Below are 20,272 nucleotides of genomic sequence, written 5' to 3'. Positions count from 1 at the left end.
GTGAGGAGGTCCTTAGAGGTCTTCCAGCCAGCCCCCTGTAGCTGGACTGATCTCCTCTCCCTCACCCTGGGCGGCAGGGGTCCTCTGACTGTGGAGGCAACATATTGCTGTGGGGCAAGGGCAAGGACCACCGGAAAGATGACTGTGATCTGCAGATGCGGTTGGAGGAAGAGGAGACCGTCCTGTAGACAAGGGTGAGCCTTGTTGTTGAAGAGGTTTGTCCACTCTGGATTGAGTTGTGGGGAAAGACAGTCATTGGTATGGATAATTCACTTCCCCTCTCTGAATCTTGGTTTCCTCATCTGTACAACAAAGAGGGTGGATTAGATGGGGCCTTAAGTTAGGGCCAGCTCCAAGCGCCACTCCAGGCTGCAGTTTGGGACTGTTGGGAGGAGGAGATGCCTCCTGGCCAAATCTGACTCCCAGAGCATGCAGAAGTTTTATAACAGGACATCCAGAAGTGTCTTCCATGTCTGCGAGAGACTGGTCAAGTTAAGAGAAAGATCTTCCTGCTGTCTGTGTCCTGCAGTCCTGGAATGTGCAAAAGTCATTTGTACCCTCTTGTCCTGGAGATCTTTAGGTCAATAAAACTCAATTACCGGTCCTGGGCAGTCACTGAACTAGTCTGGTACTTGTTTGGGTGTGGGAGAGTTCAAGGGGAACCAGGGCACGTCTCCACCCTTCTGGAGAAGTCTTCAATACTACAGATCTGTCATGCCAGTTCTGTCTCTACCCCTTCCTAGTGGTAGAGACTTCAGAAAAGTTACTTGACCTTCCTAAGTCTCATTTTCCTCATCTTTAAAATGAGCATAATAGGGGTGCCTGGGTAGCCCAGTCGGTTAAGCATCTGACTCTTGATCTGGGCTCGGGTCATGATCTCACGGTTTGGGAGATCAAACCCCATGTCGAGCTCTGCACTGACAGTGCAGAGCCTGCTTAGGACATTCTGTCTCCCTCTCTCTCTGCCCCTTCCCTTCTCTCTCTCTCTCAAAACAAATAAATAAACTTAAAAAAAAATTAAAAATAAGATGGGCATAATACCTACTTCACGGAATTGTCTGTGGGGGTGGACAAATGAGATCATTTGTGTAGAATCAGCCAATCAATAATTTGAGGAACACATACTGTTCTAAATGCTGGGTACATAGCCCAGTTCCTTGTATTGGGTCAAGCATATAAGGGGCATCTGGAAAAGCAATACACACACACACACACACACACACTCACACATACATATGTTTAGATAGCATGTGTTCCATGCCATAGCAGTTCCATCCAATTCCTTCCTCATTTGTGGTCTCTGCATCTTCTGACTGCCCCTCACCACTTGATTTCTGTCCCATGTGGTGGTGACAGCATTCTATCTGTCATTATGTAGCCATTACTTTCCTTCTCCTGCTCTTCCAGGAAAATAAGCATACTACCTTAGTCACTGTTACCCCTACCTCCCACCACCACCAGTGACTTTAGAATTCCCCACACAGGGGCACCTGGGTGGCTCAGTTGGTTGAGCGTCTGACTTAGGCTCAGGTCATGATCTCATGGCTCGTGAGTTTGAGCCCCACGTCAGGCTTGCTGCTGTCAGCGCAGAGCCTGGAGCCTGCTTCAGATCCTCTGCCTTCCTCTCTCTCTGCCCCCCCCCCCAACTCTTATGTGCTCTATCTCTCTCTCTCAAAAACGAACATTTAAAAATAAATAAACAAGTTAATTAATAAGAATGTACCATACTTATGGGCTCTCATATCAAGTTTGTCTGAAGTTCTACTGCCCAGATAGCCCTAGAAGCATCGGTAAGCAGCCGGGTCTTAGACCTGATTGCAGTACATGCAGCTGAGCACCTGGAGTCTCATGCCCAGGGTGGTGACCTCATCCAAGTATGGGAACCCTACAGCCCTTCCACACTGAATCTAACATGGTTTCACCAACAAGAAACTTGATGGCAAGAGTGCTGAAACCCTTGCAGCCCTGAGTTGGAGAATCTATTGATCAAGAAGCATTAATCACCTTCTAATGACTCCCCATCACATGTAAAATAAGTTCTAACATTTTCCCAGGACCATAAGGTTCCATGTTCTGGCCAAGTCTCAACCTCAACCCCTTCTCCTCTCCATGCTCCAGGCACACAGTCCCCCTGCTGCTCCGCAGACACACTAACCACCGTCTGCCTAGAAACTCTTCTCCACACATCCCCATGGCTCCTCAACTCCATTCAAATGTCAGTTCCTCAGAGAGGCTTTCCTTGTCCAGCCCACCTAAAAGATTACAAATGCATCTTCTCCATTTCAGAATCCTCATCACTATTGGTGTACCCTTTTTCTCTATTCTTCATATTTCCATGTGAAGGAAACAAGGCAGACCACCTTTCTTGGCCTATGTCCCTACCTATCACTTCTCCTCTCTATGGGAGGATTGAGTTGTCTGATTGATGAGTTTTGGAGAATATACTGAGCATATGCATCCCAGCTCTCTTCTCTTGGAGAGCCAGCCTATCTGCAGAGACAGCACGTTTGTGTCTGCTCTCTGTCTCACAGAAACGGGCCTCCCCACCAGCCCAGCAGGTACGGGAAGAAGAGAAGCCCAAAGAGTGTCCAGCTCTGCCAGTCACTGGACTCTGTCCAGTTCATGAGTAGGGCAATAACCAGCCATATCCTCCATTCAACATTATAAGTTATAAGTTTGCATATCTGTCTAGCTCTTATGTTGGTCTGTCAGTTATGAATTTAGATGTGTTTCTTTTATGTAGTATTGCATCACAAATCACCCAAAACTCAGTAGTTGAATTAACAATTTATTATTTCACATACATTTGTGGGTTGACTAGATGGTACTTTTGTTTCACAGGTTGTCTGTTGTCTGGAATGCTGAACCAGCTGGAAGTCCAAATGGCCTCACTCACGTGACTGGTATTTGGTATTCTTGCTGGGAGCTCATCTGGGGCTGTCAGCTGGGAACATGGGGACCTTGGCCTGCCTCCACATAGTTGTTTGGGCTTCCTCTTGGCACGGGAATTAGGTTCCAAGTAGGACTGTTGCACAAGCAAGTATTCCAAGAGGAAGGAAGTAGAAGCTAACAGTCTTCTTAAGAATTGATCTTAGAAATCCTGGAATATCATTTCTACAGATGCTATCAGTGTGCAGTCACAGAGCAGCCCAGATTCCTGATGCAAAGAGCAGTATGTCCACACAAGGAGGAAAAGCATTATTGAGGGCCATTTTTGGAGACTACCTACCACAGGTGGGAGTAGAATATTGAGGCCTCTAAATTTCCACCACCATTCCCTGGCCTATATCATTCACTCATTCATTGTGTCTTCCCTTCTAGTAAGATCGTGAAAGCAGACACTTCGCTTTGTTCATTGATATGTTTTCAGGACTTACTCACTGCCTGGCACATAGTAAGTATTCTGTAAATATTTGTTGAATGAATGAATGAATTAAACAACCAGTCATTCAATTGCCCTAACCAGTCACAGGAAGTTGAACAGGCCAGTACATTTTCTTGGAAAAAGTGAGACTTAAGCTAGGCTTTAAATACAGGTAGGCAGCCTGGCAAGAACATATTCTATAGATAAGCTGATGAGAAGCAGCAATGGGTAATAGGTGGTCAGTTACCCAGTCACTTGCTTGGTGGACACACATCTGACTCTGACCAGGACCCTCTTAATCCATGTTGTTACATTCTCAATTTAGACAGGACAGCATATCAGAGGGAACCTAGAGAACTCTCATTAGATTTGTTCTGAGTGTGTGTGTGTGTGTGTGTGTGTGTGTGTGTGTGTGTGTTTCATGCAGAAGAGAGGAGGAGACAGAATTCCCACAAGCTCAGCCCCAGAGATAGGGCTTTCCCCGAACTGCTGTGTAGATCAGTGGTTCTAAATACGGGTGGGTATTTTACACCTCCCTCCCCCCACCAGACATTACACTCTCTGGGGAATTTTGGGTGTTCTCACACCTGGGGTAGGAGGGTGCTACTGGCATCTAGAGAGGGAGGCCAGGAATGCTGTCCAACATCCTACAATTCATAGGGTAGGCCACCAGAACAAAGAATTATCTGGCCCCAAATGTCAATTGTGTTATTATTCAGAAACCCTGCTATAGAGGGTGATGGGAAAATACTGTGGATTCAGGACATCTGGGAGCTGGTAGATTGCACGCAGTCATGTAGTAACACTTGGCCCAGAAACTGTGTTCCCACCTGAGACGACTGAGTTTTATAAACAACTCTCAATGCTGTAGCAGCTTAGCAGTGTGAATTAATGTCAGAGGAGTTCCAGTAATGTGAGTAATAATGACACAGAAGGATTATAAAGGGAAAGAAACACAAGACTGGAAGCAGCGGAAGCACCAGGGCTTTTCCACAGCTAAGGATAACAAGCCCCCTGCACTTTAATGTTGAGGATTTACCACCAAAATACCTCTCAGATTCCTCCTCTCTGTGTCCACTCCAACCTCCCTGGTCCAATCCACCACTATCTCTCTCTTAAGCGCTCTTTCCAGGTCCACTCTAGGCCTCCAGGCTTTCTCCACCAAGGGACAGAGGGAGATCTCAGAGCACACATTAAATGGTGCATTTGCTGCTTAAAAACCTAGGAAGGCTTCCCAGTATACTTAAAACACAAAATCTAACTGGTCCACCATGTTCTGGAGGATAAAGCCTTATTCTACCTGTGGGTGCCCTCCCCTCCCACCTGCCTCAGCATTCTGCAGCCATAAAGGGCCACGTGCTGGCCTGTTTTCCATTTCTGAAATACTTTGAGCTCATTCCAGCCTCAGGTGACAGCCCCCATGGAGCTGACAGTCTGATGACATCTGAAGATAGACATGAATCATTCATATCACGGGCGCCTTGGTGGCTCAGTCATTAAGCATCTGACAGTTCCTGAGTTCGAGTCCCACATCGGATGAACTCAAGCCTCACTTTGGTAAAACATGAGCCCTGGGTGGGCCCCGCTTCTCTCTCTCTCTCTCTCTGCCTCTTGTGGGATTCTCTCCTTCTCTTTCTCTCCCCCTCGCTCATTTGTGCCCTCTCTCAAAAAACAAAAAAACAAAAACAAAAAAAAAAAAAACAAAAAAACCAAATCACACAAGCATATGTAAAACTGATCCCAGTGTTATGAGCAAAAGGGCCACAGTACCCTCAAGAGCTTGTGACAAGAGGATTTGACCCATCAGAAAAGCCAGTGAATGAATTCTTGAACAAGTGGATCTTGAGCTGAGATCTGATGGAAGAGCAGGAGTTAACTAACTGAAAAGCTGGAGGGGAAAACATCCTTGTGCAAATGCCCTGAGGCAGTGTCTGTTAGGCTAAGTGGAGAGTGGAGTAGAGGTGGAGTAAGCAGGAGACAGATCTCACAAAGCCTGACACCTATAACATGGAGTTTGAATTTTATTCTGAGCCTAAGGGGAAGCTCTTGAGGGATCTTAAGAGATTGACTGATGAAATTTGCAATTTGAGAATATTACTCTGGCTGCAGCATCGATATTTGTAAATAATTTCTCCCAACCTTATTGCAGTTGTAGCTCCTGAAATTTGAAGAGAGGTCAGGAAGAATGTGGGGGACACCCCAACAGCTGTCAAAGGCAGAGATGATAGTAGTTTGGACTATTGATGAGGGAGAGGAAAAACTGTTCAGTTTGAAAACATATTAAAATGCGTGTGTCTGAAACACAATTGTATTCCTGTTTCTTACTCTATAGCCCTAGATGTCATTATACCATAAATAAATAAATAAATAAATAAATAAATAAATAAATAGATAGATAGATAAATAAATAACCAACCAACCAACCAACCCACCCACCCAGGAAGACTCACCACCCAGAGACCTCCAGTTGGAGGGCATTTTGAGCATCAGCTTGGTTGGCTAGTTGGCTGGTTGGCTATGCTAAGCAACATTACATATGCAAGTCTGTTTTTGAAAGCATCCCAAGGCAAGTAGGACCTAAGCATTAGGAGGTTGGTCATGAGAACATGTCATCTCCCCTTGCTTACTTTTGCAGGAGGGCAGAAATGGGTGTTGGTTGCAGATAAAGGCTTGTTGTCATTATGGCATAGCATGTATGAGCACCCCAGCAGAGTCAGACTGCCTGGATTCAAATTCCTATTCCCACCACCTCACTTACCAGCTCTGTGAAACATTTTGAGATCTCTACATTGCTTCTATGTCCTCACTTTTAAAATAGGAGTGATAGGGGCGCCTGGGTGGCTCAGTCGGTTAAGCGTCCGACTTCGGTTCAGGTCATGATCTCACGGTCCGCAAGTTCGAGCCCCGTGTCGGGCTCTGTGCTGGCAGCTCAGAGCCTGGAGCCTGCTTCAGATTCTGTGTCTCCCTCTCTCTCTGGCCCTCCCCTGTTCATGCTCTGTCTCTCTCTGTCTCAAAAATAAACATTAAAAAAAAATTTTAAAAAGGAGTGATAATAATAGCAACCACCGGTGGCATTTTAGAAGGTCAATAAATACTTTCTGCCCCTCCTGCATTCAGAACTGAGAAATAAAAGCAGGCGTCAGACAGGTAGAGATCAAAATGTCATCTTTATTACTGACAAAGCTGGACTGGAGGATGTGGCTGAAGTGGAAACACTTTACCCAGTCACCGACACAGTGAGCAACCGCAGACGGCAGACAGCAGACAATTACGTGTACCCTCTCTGAAAGCCACTGGTCTGTGGCATCAGATAAGTCCTCCTCCTGCCCTGGGGAAGAGTAAGGGAGAATTAGATGGAAGCTGGATGTGTTCCTACATGCTTGGCCCTGCTGGGGAGGGAATAGAGTAGGACTTCAACCCCCCCCCCCACCTCCAAGAAAATAGGTGAAGGGGAAATAAGTGATTCCCTCAATCACTTATTGAGGGATTCATGGGATTGTTATGGATATTAAAGAAAAACAATAGGTAAAGTGTTCAGAATATAGACTCCATAAAGGTCTCATCCTTGGCATCAATTGTCCTGAGCTGGTCAGACTAGCCAAGATAGGCAAGGCTGATCAACTGAGGAAAGTTGTGGTTCAGAAATTGCAGGAAGCAAGGGAGTTTCTTAAAAAGGGGATTTCTCTCTCTCCCTCTCTCCTAGTTCCCTACACTCAGGAAACCTTGAGAGTTCCCTAAAGGGAAATGCTGACCAGATATGAACTGGCAAGTCTTTTAAACAGGGGGAAAAACCCAACAGCTGTATCTCTGGTAACACACCAATCCAGTGACTTATGAACACAGTATAATGGCCTAGCTTTCTTTTATGGTTGTGTGCGTGTGCACTACTTTTGCTGGTGTAGGACGAGTTTTTGTTAGGGGAGGAAAAGGAGCTTTGTGTGCTTCTCCAGGCAGCCTCTCCTCACCACTTATAATTAAGCAATTAAGAATCACTGGCCAGGAAGTCACTGGGAGCAAACAGGAACAACCCTGGGGAAAGCCTTGTCCAATCAATGAACAATAGCAAATCCATTTAAGGTGAGTGCAACAAAAAGACAGGAAATAACACGTGTTGACTCTAGCTTTGGGTGCAGTCCATCAGCAAGGCCATCCTCACCACCTGATCTGCCTCAGCCAATCTCAGGTCACCTACCTGATGCAGGAAGGCTGCAGGTTGTGTAGACACCAAGGGAAAAGCCCAGGAAAGAAGGAAGTTGTTGGTCTGTGAGCCTAGTGGTTCTCTTCCCTGTGCTGAGTCATCTCTTATCAGGGCACCAGGGAACCACACCTGCCTAAATTTCTGAGACAGACGGAAAACCCCAGCAGCCTGGATCCCTAAGAGGTTTTACCTTGGGTAATCCCTCTTACCAAGGCCGTTCACCTTTGGCATTTCCAACTGTAACATCTTTAGATCCCCTTCTTTCTCAAGGGGAAATCTACAAAGATGGAGGGGGCTCCCAGGCCCACAGGTTCAACATGGCTGTATAATCCATACAAAGCTTTTCCATGAAAATGGAACCTTAAATGTGTTGCTAATTTATCAATAGTAATAGCTAATACTTAGTGATCACTTACCATGTCCATGTACTGTAGTAATTTTCACAACGAGGTACTATTGTTGTCCACATTTCACAGATAAGGAATTAAGACACAGAGAAGTTAAGTAATATTCCCATGACCCTTATCTATCTACTATATTCAGGACATCTAGCCCAGAGCAAGGAAACCAAAGTTTTATCTTACACAATCTGTTTTTATGGACTCAGAGAATGTAAGATCTGGAAAAGCCTTTGAAGATAACTGAGGGCAACCCCTGATGATATGAGAAAACAGAGCTGGAGAGGGGTTAGGGTGTGTTTGTTCAAGTCCCACAGTAAAATGGATGAACCCCTAATCCCCTCTACTATAACACACTCTCCTTCTTCACTCCCAGAAGAAATCACTCGCCTGAAATTTTAAAATCATTTCTTTGTTCTTCAATTCCCCATACTTTTTATTGTTACCATTTTTACTGAAAGAACAATAAATAGGAAAGAAAAGATGGAAGGCAATGTAAAGGAAGAGAGAAGATGGGTACGAAGATTAAGATAGAAAGAAGGGCGGGTGGGACAAATGGGGAGAAGGATGAAGGAAGAAAGGAAGGAATGAAGGATGGAAGGAAGGAAGGAAGAAAAGAAAAAAGGAAGGAAGGGAGGGAGGGAGGAAGGAAGCTAAAGAAGGAAAACCATCTGCCTATTAAGTACCGAGAAGCTTGAAAACTCAATTGCTAGAGCCTTAGTTTGGGGTTCAAGATGTCTAAAGAGAAACCAAATCCCTTGTGACACTGATTCAATACCAACAACTAGCTCAGAGCCTCAATTTCCCCATCTATAAAACCAAAGATTCACTATCCACCTAGTCCCCGAAAGCGTTGGGCCTCACCAAAGAAGGCCGCCCATGCCCTTCTCCGCAGCCGTCGCTCTGCCCTCAATAATCATGGCGACCGCGCGTGACGTAGAGTTCCGTCGCCTCCGCCTTCCCTCCCTCTACTGGGGGGCGGCGACCATCAATGACGGAGGTTGGCAGGGCGCATGCGCGGCAGCGGGGCCCGGCCCGCGGCGGCGGTGGCGAAGGGGCGGCGGGGTTCACTATCCGCAGTAGCCAAGCTGCGGCGGTGTGTCGGTATGGTGTAGCTGGGCCTGCGGGCAGGCGGCGGGCCGCGGGCGGGGGCGAGGCGGCCGCAAGGGCCGACGCCGCCTGACTGGCTCGGGTGTAGCGGCAGCACGCTGAGGGGGCGTCGCCGCCGCCGGCCCCCGGCGCCGCCGCGGGAGGCCGCGCCCGCCATGGCGGCCCGGGCGGTGCTGGACGAATTCACGGCGCCCGCGGAGAAGGCGGCGCTGCTGGAGCGGAGCCGCGGCCGCATCGAGGGCCTGTTCGGCGTGAGCCTGGCGGTGCTCGGCGCGCTCGGGGCCGAGGAACCGCTGCCCGCGCGCATCTGGCTGCAGCTCCGCGGGGCGCAGGAGGCGGTGCACAGCGCCAAGGTGAGTCCCGCTGCCGCCCCCGCCCTCCTTCTGCGGCCCAGCCCCTGGGGCCTCGCCTCGGCCGGGCTCCCTGGGCGCCCCCACCCCTTTTCTCCCTGCTCCGTGTGGGTACTCAGCGAAGCGCCGTGGTTAAGAGCGCAGTCTCCAGAGTCCATGGACCCGCGTTCTCAGCTCTCGATCCATGTGACCTTGGGCTAGCGGTTCAATCCCGGAGCGCCTCAGTTTCCCCATTTGTAAAGTGGCGAGGGCGAAAGTACCTCTCTCGGAGGGCTGTCGCGAGGTTTGGAGTAGGTGTTATTGCAAAGCGCAGAGCGCAGTGGCTGGCCCAGAGTGAGCGCGCTGCGAATGTTGCCTGTTGTTATCCGCCCCCTGGCCCTCGGGATGGTGCGCGCAGGGCCTGGTAGCTAGGCCCGCAGCCTCCTTGTCCACCACTTCAGCCACCTCTCTCTTCCCAGGCCTCCAGTACAGGGGTTCTGAACTTTTTGGGATTTCAGCCCCTTTTGAGAATCTGACAAAACTATAATAGTAGTAAAATACGCTGACTATCAAGAAGAGATAGGGATATTTAACAATAGTGTTAAACAGTATTGTTTCTTGTATTGAGGAACACATTTAATGGTTATAGGTCGTAGGACGAGCATAAGCTGAACACTTCATAAGGATTACCTAATGCAGCCCTTAAAAAATCCAGTGAGGTAGATTTTATTATCTTCCTCTCTCTAAATTAACAGCTGGAGAAACTGAAACTCTGCAAGTGGTGACTCACCTTCTCTCAAAATCAGCACTTCAGACTTATACCTACGCAACACCTTCAACTACTCCCCTTCCTCCCGAGCCAGGAAACTAGCAAAGCACAGCCCCCCTTCTCACGTATCCAAGTTTCTCCAGGTCTTTCTGTCCAGTAGGTGCGGGAGCCAGGATTCAGACTTAGGGCCCTTATTCTTGCTACCTGTCTCCCAAATGCTGAGCCCTCTGGCTGGGAACAAAATGATCCTCTTTCTGGCATCCTACTTCAGGAATTTCACAGTGCTCTCAGAATTGGATCTGCTGTGACTCCTGACTCCCTCTTAGATTTTAAAAAAAAAAAAAAGCGCCTAAATGCTTTTTGTTTTATTTTTTTTTTAATTTTTTTTTCAACGTTTTTATTTATTTTTGGGACAGAGAGAGACAGAGCATGAACGGGCGAGGGGCAGAGAGAGAGGGAGACACAGAATCGGAAACAGGCTCCAGGCTCCGAGCCATCAGCCCAGAGCCCGACGCGGGGCTCGAACTCCCGGACCGCGAGATCGTGACCTGGCTGAAGTCGGACGCTTAACCGACTGCGCCACCCAGGCGCCCCAATGCTTTTTGTTTTAATATCTTTGGAGGAGAGGGGACACTTAACTGTGTGATCTTTCTCCATAGCATAACTTACTACATTCTAGATGTTGAATCAAGTTTGCTTTCCTGTGCTTAGTTTTTTTCCTAACTTGTAATTTTTAACTTCTCAGTCCCCTCTTGTTTTTCTCCCAGCTGCCAAATTTCTTCACACTCCCCAGGGCTAAAAGGTGTGACATAACTAAGTCTTATTAATGCTTCTGTGAAATCTCTTACATGCACTCATTCCTCTTCATTGCCTTTGCTGCTATTAAGACCTTCATTCTAGGTATGTGCGCCTCCCTTACTTCATTGCCCTCACTCCAGTCCCTCCTCCCCCACCTCCCTCCTTGCATTAGACTGAACTGTCCAGGGAAAATTCTTTTCCTGCCCTGGGACCTGCTAGGGCCTCCTGTTGCCTATTTCATTCACTCCAAACTCCTGGAGATTTACAAAACATTTACTAATCCAGTCCCACCTTATTTTCCCAATTCTCTGCCATAGCAACCCTCAAGCTTAAACCACTACTGTTGTCTGACTAGTCTCACTGCTTTTACTGTGTGCTTCACCTGCTCCCAGTTCAGCTTTACTCAAGACTCACCCCAAGTGTAGAAAGTACTTATTTTGCTGTACAGAAAGAAAAACCTGGCATGTTCTGCTAGACCCTCCCAACTCCAGTTCTGTTGCCTGTCCTGCGACACAGTTTAGGATAAGCTATTTGGAAAAGGTGTGTCTTACAGTATGTCGGTAGTGGGTGTCACCCACCCATTTTATGTTTGCTAGGTGTGTTACTCATAATCCAATCCTCCCACTTGTAAGAAATTCTTTTTCTTTTCCCTTGAGACTCATGGGTAAGAGTTGAATGCCACAGTTACATTCTTTTGAGTAAGAGGAAACCATTAACTTAAGAATAGGAAAGCATGGGGCGCCTGGGTGGCGCAGTCGGTTAAGCGTCCGACTTCAGCCAGGTCACGATCTCACGGTCCGTGAGTTTGAGCCCCGCATCGGGCTCTGGGCTGATGGCTCAGAGCCTGGAGCCTGTTTCCGATTCTGTGTCTCCCTCCCTCTCTGCCCCTCCCCCATTCATGCTCTGTCTCTCTCTGTCCCAAAAATAAATAAACGTTGAAAAAAAAAAAGAATAGGAAAGCAGACTTCAACATCAACAATATTTTAAGTTGTGGAGGAGAAGGTTTGGGGGAAGGAAGATTTTTTTTTTTTTTTTTTTTTTTTTAAAGAGAGAGAGTGCAAGCAGGGGAGAGGGGCAGAGGGAGAAAGAATCTTAAGCAGGCTCCACACTAAGCACAGAGCCTGACAAGGGACTTGATCCCACAACTCTGAGATCATGACCTGAGCAGAAATCGAAAGTCTAGGAGGCTCTACTGGCTGAGTCATCCAGGCGCCCCAGGAAGATTAAGAGTAAATAAGAATTTTTTTTTAACTAGCTGGTAGAGCTTCTGATTAAGATGAGGACAGCTATTCTGGGTCTCTTCAGGCAGGTTACTTTGTTTTCCTGCTTTAAAAAAATTTTTTTTCAATGTTTTATTTATTTTTGGGACAGAGAGAGTCAGAGCATGAACAGGGGAGGGGCAGAGAGAGAGAGGGAGACACAGAATCGGAAACAGGCTCCAGGCTCTGAGCCATCAGCCCAGAGCCCGACGCGGGGCTCGAACTCACGGACCGCGAGATTGTGACCTGGCTGAAGTCGGACGCTTAACCGACTGCGCCACCCAGGCGCCCCTGTTTTCCTGCTTTTAAAATGTTAAATCATGGGGCTCATGGGTGGCTCAGTTGGTTAAGCGACCGACTCTCAGTTTCTGCACAGGTCACAATTTCATGGTCGTGAGATTGAGCCCCACATTGGGTTCCATACTGGGTCTGGAGCCTGTTTGGGATTCTCTCTCCCCCCTTCTCTCTGCCTCTTCCTGCATGTGCACTCTCTCTCTCAAAAATAAATATTTTAAAATGTTAAATCACTACCTTTAGCTCATGTGAGAGTAGGGGAGAAAATGAGGTTTAGTTAGTTAGGGTTCTATTGGCTAGAGAGAAAGGGGGCTACAGGTAGAAACTGACAACATTCTGGGAGGTTAAAAAAAAAAAAAAAAAGGCACATCCTCTGTAAAAGTGGCCACTTTTGTGAGAGGAGAAATTTGTTGGCAGAAGCAGCACCTGAGCTGGGCTTTGAAGCGTCATCAAGATTCCCAGATGGAGGTAATTGTGAGCAAAGGCTAGAAGCCCCAAAACATGTGGAGTGCCTTGGTAGGAAGTGTCAGAGCCTCAAGGGACCCAAATGCCAGGTTAAGGCATTGGGCCTTAGAGTCAGTGAGGATTTTTGAGAGAAGGACTTGTCTGAAACTCTACTTGGAGGCAGGAAGACCCACCTGTGGAAGAGACTTTGTTTCAAGCTGGACATGGATGGGTGACAAAAGTTTTCCCTGGGATTTGGCAACTGAGTGTATGTAGGGATTAAGAGAGAGGTTTTAAGCCTTGATGTTAAGAAGGATGGTGGATAAAGTTTGACCTGTTGGTGAGGCCAGGTAGCCAACATTTGAAGAAAACTTATGTGCCAAGAAGTACAGTAACAGTTGCCTCTAGACCTCAAGTAATTCACAGCCTAGTAGGGCACACAAACATGGTAACAAATAGTATAGTATGATACATGTTAACTATTGAAGTATGTGCCAGGTGTTAACAGTAATACAGGAGAGAAAGGGTTGCTCTGCTAAATTGTGTGTAAAGGATGAACAAGAGTTTTCCAGAGGGAAGAGCATGTATAAAATCACAGGGATATGAAATAGTGCCAGTTTATCACTGATTTCCCAAGTGTAGGAGGCAATTGGAGGGAGATGGGCAGAGTTGGAAAGGGGCCAAGTCACAAGGCACTTGGGGAACTGTCGAAGAACATGGATTTTACCAAGCAGGCGGGTAGTAGAGACTCCTGGAAGGGTTGTGAGAACATGAGTGATGCCATCAGATTTACATTTCTAAGAAATGTCTTCACTGAGAGTGTTTATACCCCCAGGTTTGTTCGCCTCAGTGTGGTCCGTTGCTGGTTTGTGATGATACAAGGACAGATTGGGGTGGTTAGCAACTTTTGTAGCAATGTGATATTACCAGTAGGGCCAGATTATCTGAAAGAGACAAAAACCAGTAGAGGTCATTGTACGTAGGGGCCCAACAGGACGGGGTTGAGGTAAGTGGTGACAGAAGTTAGGAATCAAAGAAGGCTAAGGACTGAATTTCAGAAAGATAGTGGAAGTACTGACTAGATGCTGCCTCATTCACAGATCAAGGATGCAATGCCTGGTGAGATCCTTGGAGTCAGGCAATGGAGGCCAAAGAGATCTCAGCCCTGAAAGTGAGAAATTAGAACATTCCTTTAGCTCTAGGAGCTACAAATTCCATGCTCCCTGAGTCCAGGCAGGGAGACTGTACATGGAAGTGGCTGGTTGGTAGGGAGGAACTGGTGAATAAGGTGCTTGTGCCCTGTGGGAGAGGGTAACTGCCAGTGCTTAGTATTAGCCACTTACATAGTATGGGCCCAGTGATGTCTGAGCTCATTATCCAAGAAAAGCCAGGGGTCTGGGTTTTATAATGTGAAATCTGTTTTGGTTTTTTATGAGGCAACTAATTTATGTTTTAAAAACCATGCATGCTGTGAATTATATCTCAATAAAAATCTTGCATTAATATATTCTTTTAAAAGTATATATTCTATGGGGCGCCTGGGTGGCGCAGTCGGTTAAGCGTCCGACTTCAGCCAGGTCACGATCTCCCGGTCCGGGAGTTCGAGCCCCGCGGCGGGCTCTGGGCTGATGGCTCAGAGCCTGGAGCCTGTTTCCGATTCTGTGTCTCCCTCTCTCTCTGCCCCTCCCCCGTTCATGCTCTGTCTCTCTCTGTCCCAAAAATAAATAAACGTTGAAAAAATAAATAAATAAAATAAAATAAAGTATATATTCTAAAAGGCAACCATGTGTGCTAAACAAAACATGTCAGTGGACCAAATTCAGCTTTTTAGGACCTCTCGTTTAGATACAAGAGACAGGATGAGTGAAGATACACTTTCTCCACTCCCCCCCCCCCCCAATTTGGGGAAGAGGGTAGTTGAACACCTTAATGGCCTTTAATAATTGTCTCAGTAAACTAGAATACCAATTCCTGCCTCGAGAGGGAGGGTGAGAGCTTGAAGACAGTGGTGTATGTTAGGGTGGACGCAGCAGAATTTTTGGAAGTGCATTGGAGAAGAACAAAAAAGGATTGGAACTGAAGTAAGAGTCAGGGAAAGTTAGATGGCCTGAATTTATAGTATCACTTGGTGCAGGAATTCTTCAGCAGGTGATGATCTCCCCACTCTGGGTGTTGGTGAAGCCAACACACCAAGCACTAAAGTAATCTAAGGTGTAATTGAACAAAGCAGGATAGGACCCCCGAAATGTTTCTGAATGGTCAGCATTAGCTACGACAATCCAGACGTAATACAAGACTTACCTTCTACTTTTAGTGAACTGCCAGCCAGAGAGGTCCTGGCAGGTGAAGGTAGAAGGGGCATAATGAACTGTGTGAACAGTGTAAGGAATAAGACCTTGGGCCCTGTCCTCTCCTAGACTCATGGAATCATGTAAATAGGGCAAGTTCAGGGAGTATAGGAAAATTTTAAAAGTTGTCATTAGGGAGGAATTGCAGAGATCAGAATCTTGGATACGGAGGAATTCCGAGAAACCAAGGAGAAGTGCCTCAGTGGTCTGTGTATGAAGTAGAAGTATTCCCTTCAGCTTGGAAAAGTGAGAAGATAAAGGGGATGAAGTGTGAAGCATCGGGAGATAATACATTGATGCGGTCAGCAAGGTCCATAGCAGGGATTTGAGTGCTAAAGTTAGTTGGTTGATTCAGGAGCCTGTCCTGGAGGTTAATAAACAGAAGAAGAGTAATGGAGACAATGGCATGGCTACTTATACAGTTTCTCCATGAACGTTTAGGGTGGTAAATTTGCTAACCACAACTGCCCATCGGTTGGTGGGATTTCAGGCATTACCTCAGCAGTTAGTGGCCACCACAAGCCTTTGCCAGAACACCAATCTGATGGACTTCTAAGAAGAATAATTTGGAGGACTGATAAATCTTACACATTGAAATTACAGTACACCCAAGAAACTATGCTAAGGTAGACTAACATCTGACCCGTTTTAATTTATGAGGGAGAGAAAAAGAAGGGGTAAGAGTGTCCTATGAAAAGTTGGTGATTATCCTTTATCCAACTTTGAGTTTTAACTTAATGTATTTGTAGCATAAGAGAGGAGAAAGGGTAAAGAAAATGGAAATCCAGTAGAAGTGGCCTATTACTTCCTATATTGACTCATAGGGTTAAAATGGACACTGTATGGTTTCATTTCCTTTTCTGTTAAGAGAGATTGGTACCTGGTTTCATGAATGAATTCTTGAACAGTAGATTTGTTCATGGAGGAAATAATTTGTAGATGTAATAATACTGGGTAGTGACTTGGAGTTTTTGTTTTGATTTTACCAGAAAGGAGAGGTTGGTGGCCTCTTTGCATTTCCTAGAATGATTTTTTTTTAAATGGTGTTTTTCACTATGGTTGTGAAAATCATCTTAAGAAACCGTGGTTTGTTCAGTTTCTTTTTATGGTTAATATTTTGGGGTTATACCAGAATGTCGAAATAAGGGATACTCACACTGGTTATACTGGGGTCAAAGTGACTGCTTATGACCGTAGTTTCCTCTTCCCTCTCTACCAGTAGTATTGTAGGGTTTTAATTAAATCCAGGACAACATCATGTTCTGTGTTGGCTTTTTACTAAATTAATATATAATTGCATAAAGTATGCAGTCTTGCATTTGAAAAACAAAATTATGGGGGAGGGGAATCCTTACAGTAATTGATTAAAGAACTGTTTTTTAAAAAGTTATGTTATTTGTAAACAACATAGGAAACTTCTTTGTTTAAAGAAACTGAATTATTTGTATTTGTTATTTTAAGAGGTTCAACTTAGAGAAGGTGTTTTGTTCAGTCTTCGTGCTGAGAGAATTAGTAATTTACTTTAGTTGATGAATAAGGAGATACATAGTAAATATTTTAGACCTTGTGGACTATACAGGGAATCTGTCTTATACTCTTCTCTTTTTTTTTTTTTTTTTTTTTTTGCCTTTTTTACAACCTTTTTGAAGATGAAAACAATTCTCACCCTACAGGCTGTACAAAAATAGTTTGGAAGCCGGTTTTACATTGTCCAGAATGTAGCCACTACCACATGTGGCTGTTTAGATTAGTCAAAGTTCAATGAAATTAAATATTCACTTCCTCAGTTGCATTTCAGGTACTTGTTGGCCACATATATCTAGTGTCTACCAGCATGGACAGTGCAGTTACAGAACATTTCTTCATTTTGTCTAAAAGTTATATTGGACATCACTGCCCTAGATGTGAAATAATCCTTGATTGGGTCTCCTAAACAATTCTCTGGTATGACAATGAAAAAATATGCAGCCATTCTTTTACCTTATTTCCTGAGTTTCTGTAATTTTTGTTGTGTCCTTCGTAATCTTAAATAACTTCCAAGGTTTACTTTCTTATTTTTAAGTTTATTTATTGTGAGAGATGAGAGAAAGCACAAGTGGGAGGGGGCAGAGAGGGGGAGAGAGAGTCCCAAGCAGGCTCTGCATTGTCTTGTCAGCACAGAGCCTGATGCGGGGCTGGATCTCACAAACCTTGAGATCATGATTTGACACAACTTAATGGTGTTAAACTACTTAAGATATACATAGTACCCCCAAAGAAGTGAGCTAATTTTAGCATCCTTCTTGTTAGAAGATAAAAGACAAATCTTTGTGACTGATTGCCCAGGGATCTTCGGGAAACCCCAGTGATAGTTTATGGGTAAAATGCTTTCAGAGTGGTGTACTGCACAGCAATAGAAAAGAACACATAATTGATACATGTACTATCATGGATGAATCTCAAAGATATGCTGAAAGAAGACTTCCATAAGAGTATATATATTGTATGATTCTATACATGTGAAATACTAGACAAGGTAAAACATTTTTATAATTATGGTAAAACAGAATAATTAGAACAGAACAACTGGAAGGGGACATTAAACATAGATTGAGAATTAGTGATACTAAGGAATTTCTGTTCATTTTGTTGGGTGCCATAATGACATCTTGGTTATATTAGAAAGCCTATATGTGTATGTGTTTAAACTTCACTTGGTGGCTGACTCATTTGGAAATTAATGATGTATCTAAGGAGTATCCCTTAGTTAACCATTTACTATTAGTTCAATCAAGGTCTTAAAGTTAACTAAGGCTATTGGAAATTATGCTTAATCTGACAACTGAACAGCATATAACTTCTGATATTACAAGTTGAATATGTAAGCTTGTATTTTTCATAATCATAAATATGACTAATCATGAGTAATATTACCTTATCTGACCAGCAAAGTTTAGGAAGTTCAGATGTGTCTCTTCATAGAAAAAAAATCTTATTTTTAAAAACCATATATGCATGCATTGTACACTACACTGATGAAATAGGAAAGGGACACTTGTTTTTAAGTTAGCATTAAAATTATCAAATCAAACTGACCTAAGGATTATTTTTATTACATTCTTGGAATTCTAGGAATACAGATTTATGTAAAAGTTTGTTACTCTCTATAATTATAATTCTCTATAATTAGAACAGAGGTTCTTTAAGAATCTTTTTCATCTAGGGGCGCCTGGGTGGGTTGGTTAAACTCCCGACTCTTGCTTGATCTGGGCTCAGGTCATGATCTCATGGTTCATGAGTTCGAGCTCTGCATAGGGCTCTGCCCTGACAGCACAGAGCCTGCTTGGGGTTCTCTTCCCCTCTCTCTGCCCCTCCCCTTGCACACATACACTCTTTCTCTCTCTCAAAATAAATAAACTAAAAAAAGAAACTTTAAAATCTAATTATCTACCCCTGGAGGTAGGAATATATTTCACACTCACACCATGATAAATAAAGGCTTTTTTCATTTTCTAGATACAAACATTCAGAGAGCTTTCAGTTATGTTCCGTAATCTTAGCTACAGGTCAAAAGTAATCCAAAAACACAAAACTGGTCCAGATTTCAAAAAGGCTGTTCTTTCATTGGTGCAGAGACATGTACTTACACAAACAGAAAAACAGAAGACTAAAACCAGATTTTTTTCTAGCCTCTCATCCAACAGAAAATAGATCTATTATCTACTGACAGATCACCACATGGTCACAGTGTAAAATCAGATTCCTGTAGTCTAGGTACATATATACTAAGGGTATAGTTGAAACTGACCTGGTAGTGTGTACCCACCGGTGCAGGTGTAAAAAGGGACATGTGGCCAAGAACTGTAAAGCAAAAACAAAATCAGAAGACTAAAGAACAAAGAAATACCACTGGTAAAATTCTCTTCCTACTTGAGATTCATGCTGGAACCCAAAATGAGACATGGTTGGTTTTACACAACTTATGTGGTCCTCTTTTTGAGCCACTCACGGCTCCAAGCAGGTGAGTCCACTTGGATATCTCCATGAGTCCTGTAAGCTGGCAAAGTGTAAATTAACAAAACAAACAAACAAACAAAAAACTATAAATGTGACTTTCAGACAGGTAACTCATGAATGAAGGAACCAGCAGGAATGTAAAACTGGTTCAGAGAGCATTTGAAGATCTGAGTATTTATCTACACTAAAAACAGAATAGTGGAGTAAAATTGTTTGATTAGATACAAATTGGCTTGTATGTTTCAGAATAGTATAATCATATTTTTTCTACCAAATGAAGGTAATTGACATCTCTGGTAGACCACAAAAATCTGCATTTTAACATGTAACATCACGGTTCGGGCCCCAATGAATAATGAATAATGTGCCAGACAAAGGTGAATTTCCCAGAAGATTAAATACTCTTTGGGGAGGGCCAAAGAGAGTGCTCCATTATGATTAAAAGGCCATCCTTTTTGCCTTATTTAGAAGTATTTAAACTGGGTGCTTGGTGGCTCAATCAGTTCAGCATCTGACTCTTGATTTCTGCGAGTCCCACGTCAGGCTCTGCACTGATGGCTCAGAGCCTGCTTGGGATTTTCTCTCTGCCTCTCCCATGCTGGCTGGCGTGCGTGCTCTCTCTCTCTCAAAATAAGTAAATAAGCATTTTTTTTTAAGTATTGAAAACTTTTCTTAACATTATGCAGACTATTAAAATGGAACCCTACCCCCGCTTTTGGTCATTTTGGCCACTTTTCTCTTACAGTGTTACCCACATCGTTGATACTAGGCTGGATGTCAACCTGTGTTCTCAAACTTCGTGATTTGTTTGAACGTGTATTTGTTTTGACATTTATTGATTAGTTCTGGGTTTCTCAACAGTGGCACTATTGATATTTTGGACAGAGAATATTTTGTTGTGGGGGGTTGTACTCTGCATTGTAGGATGTTTAGCAGCATCCCTGACCTCTGCCCCCAAAATGCCA

The 20,272-nt window shown here is 44.5% G+C and overlaps 1 protein-coding gene and 1 long non-coding RNA gene across 3 annotated transcripts in view; one reads left to right on the top strand and one right to left on the bottom strand.

Moving 5' to 3' along the window:
• Positions 1-6,512: 6,512 nt before the first annotated feature.
• Positions 6,513-8,936, bottom strand: LOC121045256 (uncharacterized). The gene is made up of 3 exons (XR_005797658.1): positions 8,825-8,936; positions 7,979-8,015; positions 6,513-6,692 (listed from the first exon to the last, which is right to left on the bottom strand). It is a non-coding gene; the product is annotated as an uncharacterized LOC121045256 (long non-coding RNA).
• A 189-nt stretch (positions 8,937-9,125) lies between these two features.
• Positions 9,126-20,272, top strand: part of N4BP1 (NEDD4 binding protein 1) — a 51,169-nt gene continuing 40,022 nt past the window's right edge. For both annotated transcript variants that reach the window (XM_040497955.1, XM_040497954.1), the window contains exon 1: positions 9,126-9,423. In XM_040497955.1, the coding sequence (XP_040353889.1) occupies positions 9,226-9,423 (198 nt within the window). In that variant the 5' untranslated portion in view covers positions 9,126-9,225. The remainder of the gene's footprint in view (positions 9,424-20,272) is intronic.

Source organism: Herpailurus yagouaroundi, unplaced genomic scaffold, assembly GCF_014898765.1.
Source record: "Herpailurus yagouaroundi ecotype Mexico unplaced genomic scaffold, PumYag 190, whole genome shotgun sequence".
NCBI lineage: Eukaryota > Metazoa > Chordata > Mammalia > Carnivora > Felidae > Herpailurus > Herpailurus yagouaroundi.
The sequence above is the reverse complement of the archived record's forward strand: the minus strand, read 5'-3'. Positions and strand labels throughout refer to the sequence as shown.